Source organism: Cibotium barometz, chromosome 39 (genome assembly GCF_041138505.1).
Source record: "Cibotium barometz isolate CiBa-2024 chromosome 39, ASM4113850v1, whole genome shotgun sequence".
Lineage (NCBI taxonomy): Eukaryota > Viridiplantae > Streptophyta > Polypodiopsida > Cyatheales > Cibotiaceae > Cibotium > Cibotium barometz.
In genome coordinates this window covers 43,351,136-43,370,163 of record NC_141084.1, presented here as the reverse complement: position 1 = coordinate 43,370,163, position 19,028 = coordinate 43,351,136, and the positions used below count along the sequence as shown (strand labels likewise).

At 40.7% G+C, this 19,028-nt stretch overlaps 2 protein-coding genes across 2 annotated transcripts; one reads left to right on the top strand and one right to left on the bottom strand.

Annotated features, from left to right (window-relative positions):
• The first annotated feature begins 7,192 nt into the window (after positions 1 to 7,192).
• LOC147616125 (uncharacterized) lies at positions 7,193 to 9,173 on the top strand. The gene is made up of 4 exons (XM_086777936.1): positions 7,193 to 7,437; positions 7,523 to 8,183; positions 8,260 to 8,602; positions 9,031 to 9,173. The coding sequence occupies exons 1-4, from the start codon at positions 7,193 to 7,195 to the stop codon at positions 9,171 to 9,173; spliced, it is 1,392 nt and encodes a 463-aa protein (XP_086634062.1).
• A 7,700-nt stretch (positions 9,174 to 16,873) lies between these two features.
• LOC147616124 (uncharacterized) lies at positions 16,874 to 17,658 on the bottom strand. The gene is made up of 2 exons (XM_086777935.1): positions 17,035 to 17,658; positions 16,874 to 16,948 (listed from the first exon to the last, which is right to left on the bottom strand). The coding sequence occupies exons 1-2, from the start codon at positions 17,656 to 17,658 to the stop codon at positions 16,874 to 16,876; spliced, it is 699 nt and encodes a 232-aa protein (XP_086634061.1).
• Between the last annotated feature and the right edge of the window lie 1,370 nt (positions 17,659 to 19,028).

Below are 19,028 nucleotides of genomic sequence, written 5' to 3'. Positions count from 1 at the left end.
TTTTCATCCTATTTTGTTGTCTCTTTTTGCTCACGATAAAATAGGTGATAATGAGTACTTTTTCTCGGCTTTCAAAGTAGCTAATTTTAAAATTTTCCATGAAATTTCAAGTCTTTAGAAAGACAACTACAAAACTAGAAAAACCATTTACATTAGAGTTTTAATGTGAAAACCTTGCATACATTACCGGCGGGTAAAGAGTCAAACTAGCCAAGTTAGAATTTACTCGTATTATGGCCAATTCACATGTTGCAAAAAAGCATGCATTTTTTATGGTTGGTGGCTAGAGCATGAAGGCACACACAAAAAGACCTTCAAGCACCTCTGCCCATAAAAAAAAACAACATTGTTAGCAATCTTACGGAGATTCACATCTAACTTCTAAGCCAATCTCTATTGAGTAACCACTCGCCATAATAAAGATGTTTACATAGCCCTTTGATCTTGAACATGTGAATGTCCCAACATAAATAAGTAGGGGCATCCACGAGCGGGGGTAACCATTGGAGAGTCACCCCCTGTTTTGGCGGTCAACGGACTTCACTAAGGCTGCAAGAATCAATGAGAAGATGAAGACGGGAAAGATGGCATCCTTAATTTTCCTATTTTATTTCCCGCAATCACTTTTTGTAAAAAGCCCAATTTTGTAAGAAACCCGTGTAATCATGGATATACATATCATTTACGGGGCCTTGGGCTTCCAATTTGTTAGAAGAGCCTTACTTTTGACCTATTAGAAAAACCCACTTAAGCCATCTTTTGATATAGTCAATGTAAGTGAGTTTTTAGGGATGTTTTTGATAACCCACTTAAGCTAGTTTTAGAGGAGTTCTTAAGAAGAGAAGAGGTGATTACTTGCGACGCTTCCTACGCGCGATTCATGTATATTTCCTCCATTCTAATGCAAGGCATGGATTCTATCTTGTTTATTGTCTCTCTTTCCATTGTCATTTTATTGTTTTTGGTGGAGATCCAATGAAGTAAGGTATGTGTAAGCTCTAGGTCAAAGTGTGCTTAATGTGTGATTAATTCTTGATTAAGAAGGTTTCCTTTATGTTTAAGTTAATGAATGGTGTAGCATTAGGTTGCTCTTGAGTCTTGAAGTTCTAATTTCAACATTAGTGAAGAGTATGGTTGGGATTTATGCCCATTCCCTCTTCTTGAATGTGTGTATTAAGCTTCTTGATTAGCCATTAATCATTGCTTAGCTCCATAGGTGTGCCCATAAGCCATTAGGCGTTTCCCTTCTCCTAGTTGCATGATACATTGAGTGGGTTAGCCATAGGATGTCCTTCCTTACATGAATGTGTGTGTATACATGTAGAAGCAAGTAGTCTTCCACTTCGTGAGCACTAGTGATTGCCGTGGGTTTGACACACCCTCATAGCCACTATGCACTAATCGGGTCGCTCCCTAGCATTGATTTTATGTTAGTGCCTTGAAAGCTATACTTAGGAACGTCCGTCATGGCGGCCCGCTAACATTAGCACCACTGTCGGGGAGCCGAGACTTAGGTTAGAGTAGTCATTGGTGACTCTAGAGCTAGCGTGATATATGGGTATCATCTCATCACTTTCATCCATTTAGATTAGTGGAGGATTGGAGTCGGAGATTCCAAGGCCTTCGTAGGTGGCCAAGGAACGGGGATCACTGGAGACTTACATTTAGGAATAGGTAGAGTTGCTTGGTTATGGTATGAGTGTGGGACACTTATGTCCATCTCAAGTGATGACCATATGAATATTATTTAGGATTTAGGCTTTTGTGAGCTCTTTGGAGCATCTTATTTGGTTGTAGATTAGTGTCATTTGATGCTTAGATAGATGTGTAACATAGTTATTAGCTTGCATTAGATGTGTACATATGTGTGCTAGGATTAGGGTAAGTAAGACATCACAAATCCCTTCCGTTACGTGCCCAAATGTGCTCATGACATGTTTTTGACCATAATGCTAGAATAGAGTTTTGAAAGGGCAAAACTAGTCCATTTTTGGGGTTCAAGATATCATTAGAGAGAGAAAAGCAAGCCCTACAACCTGCACAACTTCAAAATTGAAAAATCATTTTTCTACAGAGAATGGATGGGACACGCGTGTCCCATCAAAGTCCTTATTTTTGACATCCAGGGTAGCATGCAAGTAGCCTAGGACCTGTACATCACCTATTTTGCATAAATTTTCAACTTGCAAACCATTTTGACACCATTTGACCAAAAAAGGGAAAAATACGAAAAACATGCAGCAGGAATTTTTGCAACTTGTCCATTTTATTTGAAACAGCAATGCATATCCAAATCTGATTTTGAAAGAAGCAATGTGCTACTAGAGGTAAGGGCATTAGTCAGAAATTTTCAAAACTCAAAAATCTGCAATTTCATGGGACACGCGTGTCCCAGCAAAAGAGACCTTCTGCTGACAATTTTGCATATGTGACAAAGCCAAAGTTGTTTTTCATGCTTAATTAAAGCACACATCAAGTTTGGTAGCAATTGAACAAATCTAGCTGGTAGTAGCTGCAGTTCAAAATTGTACAGGATATTGACGGAAAAGGGTACAAAAAAATTCCAAAAATTATTTCAAAATAAGCCTCATGTTGCATACACATAGGGGAACACAACTGTCGACTCAAAAGTACACAATTAGCACTTTTGATGGGACACACGTGTCCCTAGGAGTGTCAGAATGAGGCAAACTGACTTTCAAAGTTCTTAGAGCAAGCCTTCTAATCACTCTTGTAAAGTCAGAATCTCATTAGCTCATCATTTAATCAATTTGACACAAATTTCTGGCATTCTTTTCACAGAAAATTGGAATTGATGCAAGAGCTGACGGAGTCGGAGTGAAGGCTTGGATACGCTTAGCCAGGTTATTGCTCATTTGTAATTTGTAAAGCTCTAGTGTGACCAAATATAGCCATATGCACCTTAGATCAGGAGCGTACTATAGGTCAGGAAATTTGAGCGTAATTGACGAACAAAGTAAAGTTTCCACACAAGAGAGCACAGCACGGACACAAACCCAGGTGAGTGAGACAATAGAAACGATAGCCTACAACACGGACACAGATTCGAGTATGGCGTCCTTCTCAACCAATCCCTTTGAAACTATAGATTATGGCTTAAACTACGATAGTGACTAAGGTACCAAAGAGACAATGAACATGGCGCTAAATTCTACAAAGATTATAGTGGCAAGTTTGCAGTCAAGGTAGAGGATCACCATTCAAAATTTGATCTAGCACCTTGGGTTAACTATCAAGAAGACCGACATATGGGGAGGGATGGAATATGATATCTCATCATTGAAGATCCGGATGAGGTAGATAAGTTAGGACAAAAAGTGACAAAGGAAGCTCCAGTAGTAGCTGAAAATCCTCCAGTACTACCTAATAAACCAAATATGAGGTGTATCAATTCTGTTTGGACTCAAAAGGTCTTAACAGATGACCCGACAAAAGCCTTGTATAAAAGAGAGGACGCGGGAGTTGAATATTACTACTACGAAAGGAACTTACCTACTAACGAGAAGACGATGTATGTGTTTTTCCAAGAGATAGAGGGACTGCCAAACAATGTCACCTTCTTGGATAAGTTTGGGCAAGAATAGAGTCTGATACGTCATAACGAAGTGAGAAAAATGACCTTCCAAGGATGGCCTATTTTTCCCATAGGAACAGGGGAGACTAGTGAGTCAAATTATATCCCTCCAATTCCGGAAGTACGACCCATTCCAAGTACACCACCATTACCACTGAGTGGGGCTAGAGTGTCATTTGTGGATGAATTTGTTGTCCCAGATGCATCACGAGGGCACGGAAGGAAAACACCAAGGGTAACAATGCCAAATTCAGGCTTCAGGCCGATAGCAACAAGCATGTATGCCACGAGTGGTCATCCAACTGGAACAGGGCTAACAAGACCACTGACAAAAACAACAACACCATTAGTATCCACAGGATATAAACCAGGGAAATCTTTTGGGGAGTTGGCTCATAGTAAAACAAGACCGTCTCATTTCCAAAAATGGGTTAAAGAGTATAGTGGGTCCGCGGATCCTTATGACCATTTAGCGTCATTCAAACAAATGGCAAGCGCAGAAGAAGTCTATGATTTACACATTTTGGTGGAAGGATTCGAGTTAACGTTGGAAGGAAAGGCCTTGTCATGGTTTCAAACCCTAGAACCTCAAACCTACAAAGACTTCATGGCTCTTGAAAAGGATTTCGTAGGCGCATTTACAAAAACTAGAATCAAGCATAGCATTAGTACGCTAATTTATGACTTCAAACAAAAAGAAAAAGAAACAGTCAGGGATTGTGCCAATAGATTGAGACAATATATCTCAAGATGTCCAAAAAGAGAGAAGCCAGGACCTGAAAAGATAGTCTCTATCTTCTTAGAAGGGCTATCTAACAAGTCTCTGCATGCGGATCTCTTTATAGCAAGAAGACGAATGTATCTATGATGCTATAGATCTAGATGATAACTGTGACGTCTATGGGGAAAATAAACCAATCATAGGAACTGAAGCCTTGAGTGCCAGAAGTTTAGTTGAAACAGAAAAGTGCCATCCAGCAGAGGCTAAGGCTATAGCAGAGATGGTAATGAAAAAGATGAATTAGGTCTTCAGACCACCTCAAAGGCCATACCGTTGCGAGATATGTGGAGGGGATCATCCAACCACTCAATGTCTCATAAAGCAAACACCTTCTAACCTGAAGCTGCCAAGAACTGACAAATGGTGTGACTTTGAACAGAAGTGGACCAACCATGAGACTGTGTCAATTGTTATCATAGATTGAGATATCTTAGGGAGCAAAACAATGCTCAATTGGCAACATGGCCACCAAGACAGCAACCATTCTACCAAAGAGTGACAAACCCAAACTACGCAAACCAGGGCAATGAACGAGCACAACCGGTTTTGGGAACTCAACCTCCCTTGCCAAGAGCAGCAGCCATAAGATTAGTTCAAACAGACGAGGGTATACATGAGGGAGCATTGGTTCCTGTACACCCCTACTATGAAGAAGAAGTAGACTATTTGCTAGGAAATATGACGTCAGTCTTAAGTTCTGGGGAATCGTCTAATGTGGTACCTGAAGGAAGCTACCAAATGGATCATAATACTTTATGGTTCATAGCAAATGGGGGAGCTAGGAATATGGGACCAGGTCCAGTACCAAGACCCTACAAACCATCACCAACAGGGGCACCACCCGGTCCATGTTTTGGATGTGGAGGAGACCATTGGGTGCGAGAGTGTCCTAATCCTAAAGGAGAGAAACCAGGAAACACAAATCTAGTGTTATATCTAACAAGATATTGCGTAGATTATGGAATCAAGCATTTACTGCAAGATTGTCCTTCTAATCCTGCAAGTAAAGGAAAGGCTACGCTTAATTATGTAGAGGCAATGCCGTCTACGAGCTCGCCAAGCACCTCAGAAGGCAGAAAGGACAGTGCCTATTAAGGTTATCACAAGAGCCCAAGCTAGGGAGAATCATTGAGACAACTCAAGCCTTGGAAGAGCAAATGAAACAAAAACTAAACAAACCAACACAACAACAGAACCAAAATAAGGTGGCCGCGTCAACTTAAGATGATACAAGATTGGGGCTTTAACTATATCTATTTAAGGCAACCAAAGGCTGTGACTCGCATCAATCTCTATGATCATTCATATAGAGACGTGGCAAGGACTCCAGTAGAAGACTTTGATTCAGCCACAAACACACAAAAGTTGTCAGTTCCATCATGGGCAAACTCACACACAAGGATATGGATGTGTGGGGCATCTGATAATGAAATCCTAGATGGGAAACAAGGCAAACAAGACAAAAACCAAAATGATGATGACTATATTCCTGAGCCATTCCGTGAAGCCATGTTAGATCCCTCAGCTTGGAGAGATGTGTTAGCCACGATAGATGCTAGTGTGGGTGCAGCAACACCTACTATATTCTGCGATGAGGAAGGCTATGACATAATACCAATAACAATGGTTGGAGTCATACAAGAAACCACTTCATGGGAAGAATATGAATTTCAAAAAATCTCTTTGAAATCTGAGGACGAAGGTGAGATTCATGAAATCTGCACAGTATTGAACAAAATAGGACTCCAAGAAGAAGTCTCAATTAATGATCTAAGTGAGCGAGATGAGGAGCCTAGAGAGCAAGAGTTCTACGATGCTTTCGATGAGTTTGAAGATTGGAATGAAACATACGAGCCAATAATGTTAAAACTTCGTGGAGGAAGAGAGGTAACACTATCTAAGCCACAAACAAATCAACGCAAACCTGAGAGAAGAACAAAACAGGGTAAAACAAAAGGACAAAAAATGAGGGTTGGACCTTCAATCAAGGGAAAAACTAATTTCCTTAAGCTTGTAGATGCACCAGATTGCATCAAGGAAAAGGTGACAGGTTGCTACATGGTCCAGAAAACCTAACGGGAGAAACATTAGGAGAAATATGGACTCATTTTTGGGCCCTCTAAGAAGTTCCATGTCAGCTTAGAGAGAGAAAATAAAAGGTTCAAATTTGTAATTTGGCTTATTTTCATAGTTTAAAAAAAATAGTTTTCATCCATTACAATATGAATAAAATACTACTTCCTTTTATGAGGGTTCATCATATGGCGGCATTTTCTTTTGGATGCACGTAAAACATGTCAGACTTGTAAGATATCACAGATTTGAGGTAGTTATGTATAGATTTGAAAGATTTGAAAAGTTTGAATCATCCCGCTCGTGGGGGTTTAGAAACTGAAGACATGAAGACATGTTTTAACTAACTAATTCCTCTCTAACATCCCGAAAGTGATTAAACCTCTCTACACTAACTAATGACGACAGAAAACACAAGCTTTGCAAATGAGAAAATTAATCCTAATTTGGGGAGTAATAGTAGTAGGAATGTTGTACGTAGAACTTATGATACTTACTACCTTCATGTGGACGTACAGTCTGAGTACGAACCATTACAGAAGCGAAACAAGCCATTTTTTGTAACTAATGAGGAAAAAGAACTAAGAAGAAACAATGCAGAGCGTCATTTGGACTTGTGGACCGATGGATTAATGTATCCCAAGGATCCAATAACTGATGCCCCTCCTCCATTTTCCAGAATTACTAACTTGCTTCATTTCACAGGTGATGGTAGACACGGTTTGTTGGGCTAGATGAAAGCAATGTTTGCAGAACATCAGAGGGATTTTCTTTATAAGGAAAATATCGAAATCAAAAACTTGAATGGGTTGTATGCACAAAAGCTTATGACAAACAAAGAAACAATTGAAGACTTGGAGAAGAAGATTGATGCTTTGAGGACTAAGGACACATCACTAGGGCTACGTAAAAGAAAAAGGCGACTTTGCAATATAGAGAAAATGAAGGTTGGAAGTGGAGGCATGAAGAAGCGAGTAAATGCCGTGAGGTAATGTGAGCTCTTGTTTCTTATATGTTTTCCTTCATTAATTTGGAAGATTGGTTGAAACTGGACATTTGATGTTTGTTTTTAGATCTTTACTTCATCTTGATACCAAGGTACAATCTGAAGCTAGAATGCATTATAGTCATTTGTTGCCAAAAAAAATATTAAAAGAGATGCTGCATCAAAAGAAGTTTCAAAAAATAAATGAGAAGCATGTCTCCCTCTTCATGAACAAGAACCAGCTGGATGCAACTCAGGTCCAAGCAATACTTGATGAGACTAGCATCTCTCAGAAAGGTTACAGTATGCTATTTAAAGCACTAGCAGAAAAATTTCAAAATAGAAAGCATAAAGGCTCATTACTACCAAAACCCATGCAAGTAAAGTCTGCACGCCAACACGTAAACTCAAAAGTGTTTGAGAAGCTTGGTTTACCATTTCATATTGAAGCAACTTATGTTACTAAAGATAGAGAGATAGTATTTAACCAACACAATAACATCTTCTTTGACCTTGAAGCTTTGCAACGGTACGCAGTTCACTTCTTTGAGATCAGTCAACAAGAATGTGGCGGAGTTCTGAAATTTGTTTTAAAATTGGATGAATGCGAGATTTTAAAGAACAGGAAAATGGAGAGGGTTACTATCACTCTTATGAATCGGGCCTTAAACCCCTCAATTTCAAAAGATGATACAAGATATTTTAGTGTCCAATCAGAGAATAATGTATTGCCACTTGGATCTTTTCAGGTATATTTTGTGTCATGCAATATATTAAATTAAACTTGAAGTCTTTATAAAACATGAGTTTCCTGATATGACACAGGTAGATAAAGACTTTGAAATACTGTACTGGGTGTTTCATCAAACTACAATTCCATGCCTGATAAGTGAGGAAAGAAATGGAAGAATACTTCATGTGGATGGATTCGGTGACTATACAGTCGAATGGCACATGGCAGGTGATTTGAAGACTCTCAAATGTATGTATACCATAAGCAAAGGTGAAAATGCAAAAAGCCCATGTCTATATTGCATGTCAACTGCCAAGTCTTTAGATCGTGCGCAATGGAATAGAGCTCCAGATAGACATTTAAAAGATGGAGATTTCAAACCAGTGCTTGATATTCCTCTTTCGAGAGTACATATATGCACTTTGCATGCACTGTGTAGAATTATAGAAAAGTTAGTTTATCTATATATATGCTTTGTGTGGATGTTAAAGACTCAAATGGAGTCTTTAAAAGCAATCAAAGTAATAGAAGGGGTGCTATCAGACATTGGCTTGCATGGAGGTCATGTCAATATGGACCACTCAAGGCATGGAGAAGTCACACTATATGGCTAGAACAGGTTATTTTAAGCACACAAGACACGGTGGAGGAAAGAATAGAGCCAATAGTCTTTTAGAATTACATCAATGGACTTACAGGAGATTGATACATAGAGCACAACAGAAAGAAAAAGTAAAGTGCTCATCTATAACACGTGCTATACAATTACTTAATCAATAAAAGCGACAACGCGCCTGGGACGAGTCAAATGCAAATGAGCGCCACTCCATGTGGCGTCAGTCAAGACTCAGGGTTTAAAGCAGGTGGGCTTGATGAGCTGGGTCTGATCTTCTTCGATGGCCTTCCTTCTTCACCATCATCTTCTGCATCATCTTCTGCCGGGAGGTCTATTCTTGGCACTTCCTCTTTTGAAGGCAACATTTCTGGAGCAGGCCTGGTTTTCTGACTCCTCATTAGATATCTTTTACCATAGGGATGCAGGGAGTCTACATCTTGAATTCCTGCTGCGATAGCCTGAGCTACATATGACAGGTATTAGGGGCTTCTAAGAGCTTGGCATCCATAGCCCTGGCCAAACACTCTCAAAGCAAACTGCTTCTCCACCATGATCACTTTCTCGGCATTAAGTGGCACTTCATAGCCACCACAGAACCGAGAAAGGACTTTGAATGCAAATAAAGGAAGCTTTGCGTTGTCATTTGTGCGCTTTATGAAATATTATGACCAAACTTATATTTATCATGATCCAACTCATATCATTCAATTCAGACTATTGTTGTCAATTGTATGTACCTTTTCACGATTCAAACGTCCTATATACTCAGCAAGAGCGGCATCCTTTCGATGTCCTACTGCTGTATTTGATCTGCTAGCAATGGACAGTCTTGAGCCTCTTGCTCTCCTTAGGAACTCATCATCATAGACAAACACCTGGCAGTGTAGCAACATGGTTAATTGCAAAATCAATTTTCTTCCCTTATCTTTAAATACAAATAACTACAGTGATAAAACACAAAACAACTCAAAATATTTTCTTACCTGTTGATTTTCATCATCCTCAAGCACGGATCTCGTCCACAAATGGATAGTGGAGTTACTTTCATCTTGTTTTTCTGTCTGGGCTTCAAACCTACCCATATCTGCCAACCCAAGTCTTTCTACAATGGCAGCACTCTCCTCCTCAGAAGGCAACTGAATTTCTCCTGTTTTGGCCTCATCAAACATGTCCTTTAGGACCTGATTTCCAGGAATAAATTCTGCGTCCTGGACTTTAGAATCAACTAGGAGGTGCTTGTCAACACCACCTTCTACCCAACCCTTATCAGCTTCACTAAACCCTGCTAGAGCAGCCAAGCAATAGTCTTCACGCATATTAAAAAGATGCATAATGTCATTTAACAAGATAAAATCTTGTTGCCCTGTAAAAGACTAGCTGGGCAGGCATGGAAGAGACAAGTCCCCTTCTTCTATCTCATTGTTGTCCACATGTTGTGAAGCCTCAATGTCGAGAGATGGCACAAGAAGGGATACACTAGCATCAAATGTTTGCTTTGAAGCCTCTGCCATCTCCTCCTTGGCATCGATAGCCACCTCCTCATCCTATCCATCATCCTCAATTGCCAGTGCACTTCTCTCTATCGCCTTTGTCTGAGGGGGACTTGGAGTCTTCAATAAGGAGATGCAGAAAACATAAAAAGCCATAGCTGAATTGTAGTATGCGACACTTCTTTGAATGTACTGGACACTTTTCCTCCACTGTAATGGCCGAATTTGGAAACTTCTCGAAGCAACGATACAGCATCCTATGCATGCTTTTCTCCTTTGCAATATCTAAGGGATGAATATACTGCTCACTGGTATCTTTTGTCACCATATTGCCATAAACAATCTCTTCATACTCCCGCATTCGCTCCTCTAGAATAGTCCTAGAGCAAATTAATCAACCTCTCAATAGAAATTTCTATATTGAACATGGAAGTAAATTTGGGAGTACGGTCATGGACACGTGCTCTGTGTAAAAACATGTACATGGAAGTAAATTTGGGAGTACGGTCATGGACACGTGCTCTGTGTAAAAAAACATGTACAGCTTTTTGTTACTGGTCTCTTCTGCCTTGACATCTGACTCAAACTCAACTCTTTTTGACATGCCTGTGACACAGTTTAGAAGCAAGGATAAGGTAGAGCAATAAGAGGCTTTCTCAAGGTTGAGAACGCCTTAACGCGTGTTATTGACCCCCTGATAGAAACGAACGAGAAAAGGAAGCCGCAAAGGGGAAGGGGTCAACACCAAGGGATACGAGGCATTCTCAAGGTTTGAGAATGCCTTATCGCGTGGTATTGACCCTATAATAAAGAACGAGAAAAGGGGTCAATACCAAGTGATGAGAGGCTTTCTCCAGGTTTGAGAAGGCGTTCTCGCTCAGTATTGACCCCATAATAAAAAACCAAGGAGAAAAGGCTGAGGGGTCAACACCAAGCGATAAGAGGCATTCTCAAGGTTTGAGAATGCCTTATCACGTGGTATTGACCCAATAATAAAGAACGAGAAAAGGGGTCAATACCAAGCGATGAGAGGCTTTCTCCAGGTTTGAGAAGGCGTTCTCGCTCGGTATTGACCCCATAATAAAAAACCAAGGAGAAAAGGCTGAGGGGTCAACACCAAGTGATAAGAGGCATCCTCAAGGTTTGAGAAGGCCTTATCGCGTGGTATTGACCCACAATAATAAAGAACGAGAAAAGGGGTCAATACCAAGCGATGAGAGGCTTTCTCTAGGTTTGAGAAGGCGTTCTCGCTGGGTATTGACCCCATAATAAAAAACCAAGGAGAAAAGGCTGAGGGGTCAACACCAAGTGATAAGAGGCATTCTCAAGGTTTGAGAATGCCTTATTGCGTGGTATTGACCCAATAATAAAGAACGAGAAAAGGGGTCAATACCAAGCGATGAGAGACTTTCTCCAGGTTTGAGAAGGCGTTCTCGCTCGATATTGACCCCATAATAAAAAACCAAGGAGAAAAGGCTGAGGGGTCAACACCAAGTGATAAGAGGCATTCTCAAGGTTTGAGAATGCCTTATCGCGTGGTATTGACCCAATAATAAAGAACGAGAAAAGGGGTCAATACCAAGCGATGAGAGGCTTTCTCCAGGTTTGAGAAGGCGTTCTCGCTGGGTATTGACCCCATAATAAAAAACCAAGGAGAAAAGGCTGAGGGGTCAACACCAAGCAATAAGAGGCATTCTCTAGGTTTGAGAATGCCTTATTGCGTGGTATTGACCCAATAATAAAGAACAAGAAAAGGGGTCAATACCAAGCGATGAGAGGCTTTCTCCAGGTTTTGAGAAGGCGTTCTCACTCGGTATTGACCCCATAATAAAAAACCAAGGAGAAAAGGCTGAGGGGTCAACACCAAGCGATACGACTCCTGTAAAGCCAGAGGAAGTCACTTATCACTTGGTATTGACCCCAATAATGCTGAAAATTGATACGACACCGAGAAAGGGAAACCAAGTAGCTTGGGAGTTCTAAATGCGTGTGAGCTCTTGGTTATTTCAAACAGCCTCGTGTGTGCATGGCCAATAGAGAGTAAGGTAGAGCAGGGCTAGAAAACCCCATTTCAGAAACAATCAAAATAAGGGCATGTGCCATGTACTGAGAGAGTTGGGCACGAAAGAAACGATGGCATGCCAAGATATGGTTTTAACACAGGTAGGGTTTTGAAAACGATGGCACACCAAGATATGGTTTTAACACAGGTAGGGTTTATCTGTGTGTGTTTGAGAGAGAGAGAGAGAGAGAGAGAGAGAGAGATGTGCCTCGACCGATATCTTGCTTCTTGCTGAAGGCACTAACAGTAAGTAGTACATCGATCGATATCTAAACATTGTTCTAGGAACCATATTAGGTTTGTGCACGCGCGCGCGCGCGCGCGCACACACACACACACACACACACACACACAGAGGGCATGCCTGTGTTTTTTAACGAAAAGCTCTTGTTTGGCAATAAGGGGCAATGGCGATGGCGAGAAAGGGGTTTTTCAAGAAAGTGGCGATGGCGAATGGCGAGGGACGTTATGCAGCGGCGATGGCGAGGGAGAGCAAATGAAGCACAGATGGATCTTTCGAGTCTCGAGACCTAAAAACTTTTCGACCGTTATCGAGTTTAGGTATTCGCACCTTGACAGACGTCATAAATGCAAGGTACTCACTCTCGCATGCATTATGTTTTTAATATTAAATTTGATCTTGTTTCATTAATGCGCGCCCCCAAGTCTATCTACTATAACTTTCGCTGCATACAACACAATGCGCCTTTGCTCTTCTAGATTGCCTGCGCTCTTGTACTGCTTGCAAGTTTGCACTCTCTCCTACCACTCACATTTGCCCTCCTCACCATACCTTGTCCACTACTTTTCAGGTACATTTTGATGTATTCATATTTTGCAGCTATCTATGTAGGTCACGGAACATGGTGCTTTTGCAGTGTATGGTCAGTACCAAGCGATAGGAGACCTTTGCTAAGGACACAGGGCCCCTATCGCTTGGTCTTGACATCACCTGGCGTGGTCTGCACATATCTTTATCACAACCCTATGTAGGACGCGGGTGTATGGCTGCCCATATCAAGGTCATTACCAAGCAATAGGAGTCCATATTGAAGCCCAAACAACCCCTTTCGCTTGGTATTGACCCCTCCTATGTAGTCCTACAGATAGTCAATACCAAGCGATAGGAGTCCATCTTGAAGTCCAAACAGCTCCTTTCGCTTGGTAATGACCCCTCTTCTGTAGTCCTACAGAGAGTCAATACCAAGCGATAGGGGTCCATCTTGAAGCCCAAATAGCTCTCATCGCTTGGTATTGACCCCTCCTGTGAATTTCTTCAGAGGGGTCAATACACCAAGCGATAGGAGTCCATCTTGAAGCCCGAACTACTCTCATCGCTTGGTATTGACCCCTCCTGTGTATTTCTTTTAGAGGGGTCAATACCAAGTGATAGGATTCCTTCTTGAAGCCCGAACTCCTCTCATCGCTTGGTATTGACCCCTCCTGTGTATTTCTTCAGAGGGGTTAATACCAAGCGATAGGAGTCCATCTTGTAGCCCGAACTGCTCTCATCACTTGGTAACCTATGTATTTCTTTAGAGGGGTTAATACCAAGCGATAGGAGTCCATCTTGTAGCCCGAACTGCTCTCATCACTTGGTAACCTGTGTATTTCTTTAGAGGGGTCAATACCAAGCGATAGGAGTCCATCTTGTAATCTCGAACCGCTCCTTTTGCTTGGTATTGACCCCTCCTGTGTATTTCTTCAGAGGGGTCAACACCAAGCGATAGGAGTCCATCTTGTAATCCCGAACTGCTCCTTTCGCTTGGTATTGACCCCTCCTGTGTATTTCTTCAGAGGGGTCAATACCAAGCGAAAGGAGTCCATCTTGAAGCCCGAACTGCTCTCATCGCTTGGTATTGACCCCTCATGTGTATTTCTAATACCAAGCGATAGGAGTCCTTCTTGAAGCCCGAACTGCTCTCATCGCTTGGTATTGACCCCTCCTGTGTATTTCTTGAGAGGGGTCAATACCAAGCGATATGAGTCCATCTTGAAGCCCAAACTACTCTCATCGCTTGGTATTGACCCCTCCTCTTATGTCCTAAAAGAGAGTCAATACCAAGCGATAGGAGTCCATCTTGAATCCCAAACAGCTTCTTTCGCTTGGTGCTGACCCCTCCTGTTATTGACCCCTCCTGTTATTCTTGTATAGACACTTATTTTCTGACCGGTATTGGTTGATGTTGTAGATGGCTCATACAAAGCGACAACCTCGAAGGTCAGGGAACAGTAAGGGAGCCGAGACTTTGGGTTCTTTACAAGCTCAAGGAAGAAGACGGTGATATCGAGCCCATAATTCTGTTCTTCGAGAGCTTCGAAGAATCGAGCAGCACATGCAACCAGTAGTAGCCAGACTCCCTTTCCAAAGGGTTGTGAGAGAGATTTGTGAGCAATGGCGCATCGGTATGAGATGGTCTGCATCAGCCATCCTGTGTCTTCAAGAAATCACTGAAGACTAGTTCATCGAGTTTTTTGAAGACACCTATTTCCTCGCTGCTCATGCTCATAGACTTACATTGATGCCCAAAGACTTTCATACTCTTTGAAGGCTTAGGTTTAGGTACGACCAAACAGTGGCTCCTGGGTTCATATGGGATATTCGTATGCAGGAAATCCTGACGGTACCCCCTCTTCATCGTTGCTCAAGCAACGCTGAGAGCTCACGCATTCCTCATGACAGGGACACCCGCTCTCAAAGAGTACATATATCAGAAGTAACCCTCTCCTAATGTGCCTCAACCTGACCCTGTGCGCTTGAGCCCCAACCTGACCTTGTGCCCTAACCTAACCCTATTCCTGAGCCCCAACCTGACCCTATGCCCCAACCTGCACACCTGATAGGGCTTTACTAGAAAGAGAGCTTGATGAAATTACACAACAGAATAATATAGAAGTTGCTGATTTGCTGCGTCGTCACCTGAATCACAGAGCTGTCTTTGCAATCGGTAGGGATATATTACTGTGCACATTTGATAGGATGGATTTTAGTGTCCTGGGTGCTCCTCTAACTCTCGAGGTCACAGACACTCTGATGATTGCAATGTAATGGTAAGCTTGATGTTTTTTGCGATGGGACCTATTTCTTTCAATTAATTCTTTGTTCTTGTCATTGTTGCCTAGGTATATAACATCTCTTCTGCCACCCAAAATTCAAATGTTTGTTTATAGTATTGATCCACTGCTATCTACTCAATTACAAAGTCGGCACACTACATTTTTGAACCTCATGAATTGGTTTCGACCAGTAAAGCTCGACCATGCCAAAGTTATATTCATGGCTTATAATGAAAGGTTAGTCGCATCTTTTAGTGGCAATATATTTTGGAATTGAATGTGTTCTTTTTAATAACACCAAACCCTATTTGTTTTTTTAGATCGCACTGGAGTTTGCTGTTGTATTCACTACCGGATAATACCTCCTACTTCACAAATTCTAGTCGAGGATATCATGGTTGTGTAAGAGAGTAAGTCTGTTATGGCATTTATATTATGTTATCGCAAAGATAAATCATTTTTCTCTTTTGGCTAATGCCTGTTTTGACCTCTCAGATGTGCTCGAAAGTTTGTCTCGTGTATTGAGCATCTCTTGATGGAGCCAGATCTTAATCAAACCATGCAACTTCGAAGGATAAGAGTGCCATTGCAGCCAAATGATGTCAGCTGTGGATGAAGAACTTGCTTCAACGCTTACCTTTTCCTTGAAGATTATTTTCATCTTCCAAATGTGATTGAATGTTAGTTGTAAGAAATCTCCAGTGAAGCTATATGTATGTCTAATGTAGCTAGCTATATGTATAACAGGTCTACTAAAGCAGTGTCATTTTTGTACAGGACTTGTCTGTCAGCGATTACAATGATTTTGAAGTACAAAATTTCACAATAAAATTTGTTCGAAGCTTTATTGCTGCTGTCCGTTGAGCGTGCAATAGAGGAGGTCAAACGAAGAGATGAATTTGCAAGGGAAGCTGAACAACAAGCGATTCGACAGGCCCAAGAGTACATGGCACAGATCGAGGAATAGCAAGAGGCAATACGCAATTTTGATATTTGTACAGAAGAGGTAAAAGCATGGAGGCAAAGTCAAGAACAAGCAAGCAATCAAGATCGCCTCTTGGCCGAGAGGCTCCAAAGAGAGGTCAACGAAGAAAGAGAGAATATGTTGTGGAGAGATATGGAGAATTATCAACAAAGGCCACCCAATGTTCAATGAGGCCAAAAGACACCCAGACCGCGAGGCCAAAGGCCACCACAAACAAACCGGCGTGGTCGTGGTCGTGGTCGAGGTCCTGAGACCTGAAACCCGTCCCTTGTAACATTATTTCCACCACAAACAAACCGGCGTGGTCGTGGTCATGGTCGAGGACCTGAGACCTGAAACCCGTCCCTTGTAACATTATTTATTATTAACACATTTTTTGTAAGAGACATGAGTTTTGTAAGAGACATGAGACCATTGTAACAAAAAAACATCTTCAATACATATGATATTTTGAATTACATCACTTTTGGAGTTACAATGTTTTGATTGTCATTATTTAACGACTAATCAAGTGAATGGTATGAGAGATAGAGTCTTTGCAAAAAGTGATTTTCTCTTTTCGTTTTGGAACCTGTTAAAAAAGAGGGGTATTATTAGTGCCATTATATGAAGTTATATTTAGCATAATAAATTCTAAGTTATGTGCCAATGGTTTACCTTTATTGTGTCCATTGTGATTTCATAATCTTTTGGAAAATCTTTGATCTCCTCGTATGTAAGGTATTCTCTAATTTGGGAAAGAGATCTTTTTGACCATGTGTTCAACATTGTCAACAAATTGTCGTCCAAATAAATTTCCATTACTAAAGGCCTATTCTCTGGATTAGACTCCAAATCTTGATCTAGTGGAACAAGGTTGCCTGCAACTTGATGATATCTCATGTAGTGAAAAGTTGTAATGAAGTTTTGAGAGTTGATAATGTACTTACAAATTAGCGACTTCTTCTGTAGAACAGAAATGAAACCATCTGTGTTTTTCATGTCCCAGCCATCATCTAAAAAGTCTAGTGAATTATTTGACTTGCAAATAAGCATTGTTGAAGTGGTTCTGATTTCTTCATCAAAGAAAAAGTCAACAAACACTTCAATAGGCATAAAAATAGTAAGCCTAACATTCTTTGTTGCAACAGATGCCTTAAGAGACTTTTGTATATCTTGATACCTATAGCTTTCACTAGTTTGTGCAGTTGGCAATGACCAATGTTTGCTTTCAAATGATGGGAGGGGTAATGGAGTTAAACTACCCCACCCAAAAGACGTGTTAGGTTCCAAGTAATGCATATCATAGAAAAATATGCCATTTTCTGCAAGATCTCTATGAGTCCTTCCTTTGTAAATTAATTCTCCTACAAATGCATGGAAAGCATCAAAAATTCCGCTTATACCAGTCTATCCTATTGCAAGGGTAAATATCTGCATCGTAACATAGACTATTGAATGAAAACAAAATTGTATACTCTTAAAGTACAACTAGCTTTAATACAACAAATAGAAAACAAAAGAAGATTTCACTCAAATACAACTTACAATTGGGACAATATCGTGGAAGACCAGGAGGAAATCTTTTCACCCTCAAGTCTAAGTGTCACACGCTTGGTAGATTTACAGAGCTTGAACTAGACTTTAACTTGTCCCTTGAATGGCTCCACAAATTCATTCGTGTTTCTCTTCTTCCTCTTTCTTCTCTGTAAAAGTACCCAACTCCCAATCGTAATTATAGATGGTATCCATTCCCCCATCGTCTGTATTATAACTATTGAATATAGTAACAGCTGAAATGCTAGTACAAGGCTTCCTAGAGGTAGCCATCTTGTGAAGACAAAGAAAATAAGAAGAGGAGGCTTGGGAAATTTTTGAAATGAACTTTACCTCCACTAAGTTGGAGATGAAGAAGATCGGTGCAAGATTTGCGAGGGAAGTTGGAGATCTCGTTTACTAACTCCACGATCTTTTGGCTTTGAAGTTTGGAATATTTTACTATTATTTTACTATCCATAAGCTTCAAAGTTCACATTATTTTACTCAATTTACTCAATTTACTTTAGAAAAAAATCAAAATTCTCCATTAACGGAACCCTCTTTCTCATTGGTTGAGTGCCACTCTCTCTCTAAAACTAAAAGGCCCAAAAATGAGTCCATATTTCTCCTAATGCAACCAAGGAAACAAAACAAAATGGATACTAACTAGGAAAACAAGACAGAATCAAAAGGTAGAAAGCAAAAAAAGCCTGATATGACAAAACTGGAAAGAAAAGCCAAATACAAGGAACTAAAGAAAGAATTAAGAGACATCTGGACAACGGAAATGGAAGACTCTTCCGATAATTCTTGGGGTACAATCAAGTGTCCATAGATCCCAAAGACCAACATAAGACTTCTTTTGCAACTGAGTGGGGAATTTTTGCCTATAGGGTTATGCCCTTTGGGTTAACAAATGCTCCTGCTACCACATTTCAAAGGCTTATGAGTCATGCATTTAAGGAATACCTTAGGGATTTCTTAGAGGTATACATGGATGATTTGTGTGTACACTCCAAAGAAAGGAATCAACACATAGGCCACTTAAAATTGGTCTTTGAAAAGTGTCGTCTCTACCAGATTTGCCTTAACCCTGAAAAGTATATTTTTATGGTCAAACAAGGCAAAATACT

What these genes read in the sequence shown, in the direction of transcription:
- LOC147616125 (XM_086777936.1), top strand. Translation starts at nt 7,193, where the DNA reads ATGTTTGCAGAACATCAGAGGGATTTTCTTTATAAGGAAAATATCGAA. An exon ending in TGCCACTTGGATCTTTTCAG is followed by an intron (nt 8,184 to 8,259) that starts GTATATTTTGTG and finishes GATATGACACAG; the next exon opens with GTAGATAAAGACTTTGAAAT. An exon ending in ATGCACTTTGCATGCACTGT is followed by an intron (nt 8,603 to 9,030) that starts GTAGAATTATAG and finishes GGTTTAAAGCAG; the next exon opens with GTGGGCTTGATGAGCTGGGT.
- LOC147616124 (XM_086777935.1), bottom strand. Translation starts at nt 17,658, where the DNA reads ATGCATTACTTGGAACCTAACACGTCTTTTGGGTGGGGTAGTTTAACT. An exon ending in TCACAATGGACACAATAAAG is followed by an intron (nt 16,949 to 17,034) that starts GTAAACCATTGG and finishes CTTTTTTAACAG; the next exon opens with GTTCCAAAACGAAAAGAGAA.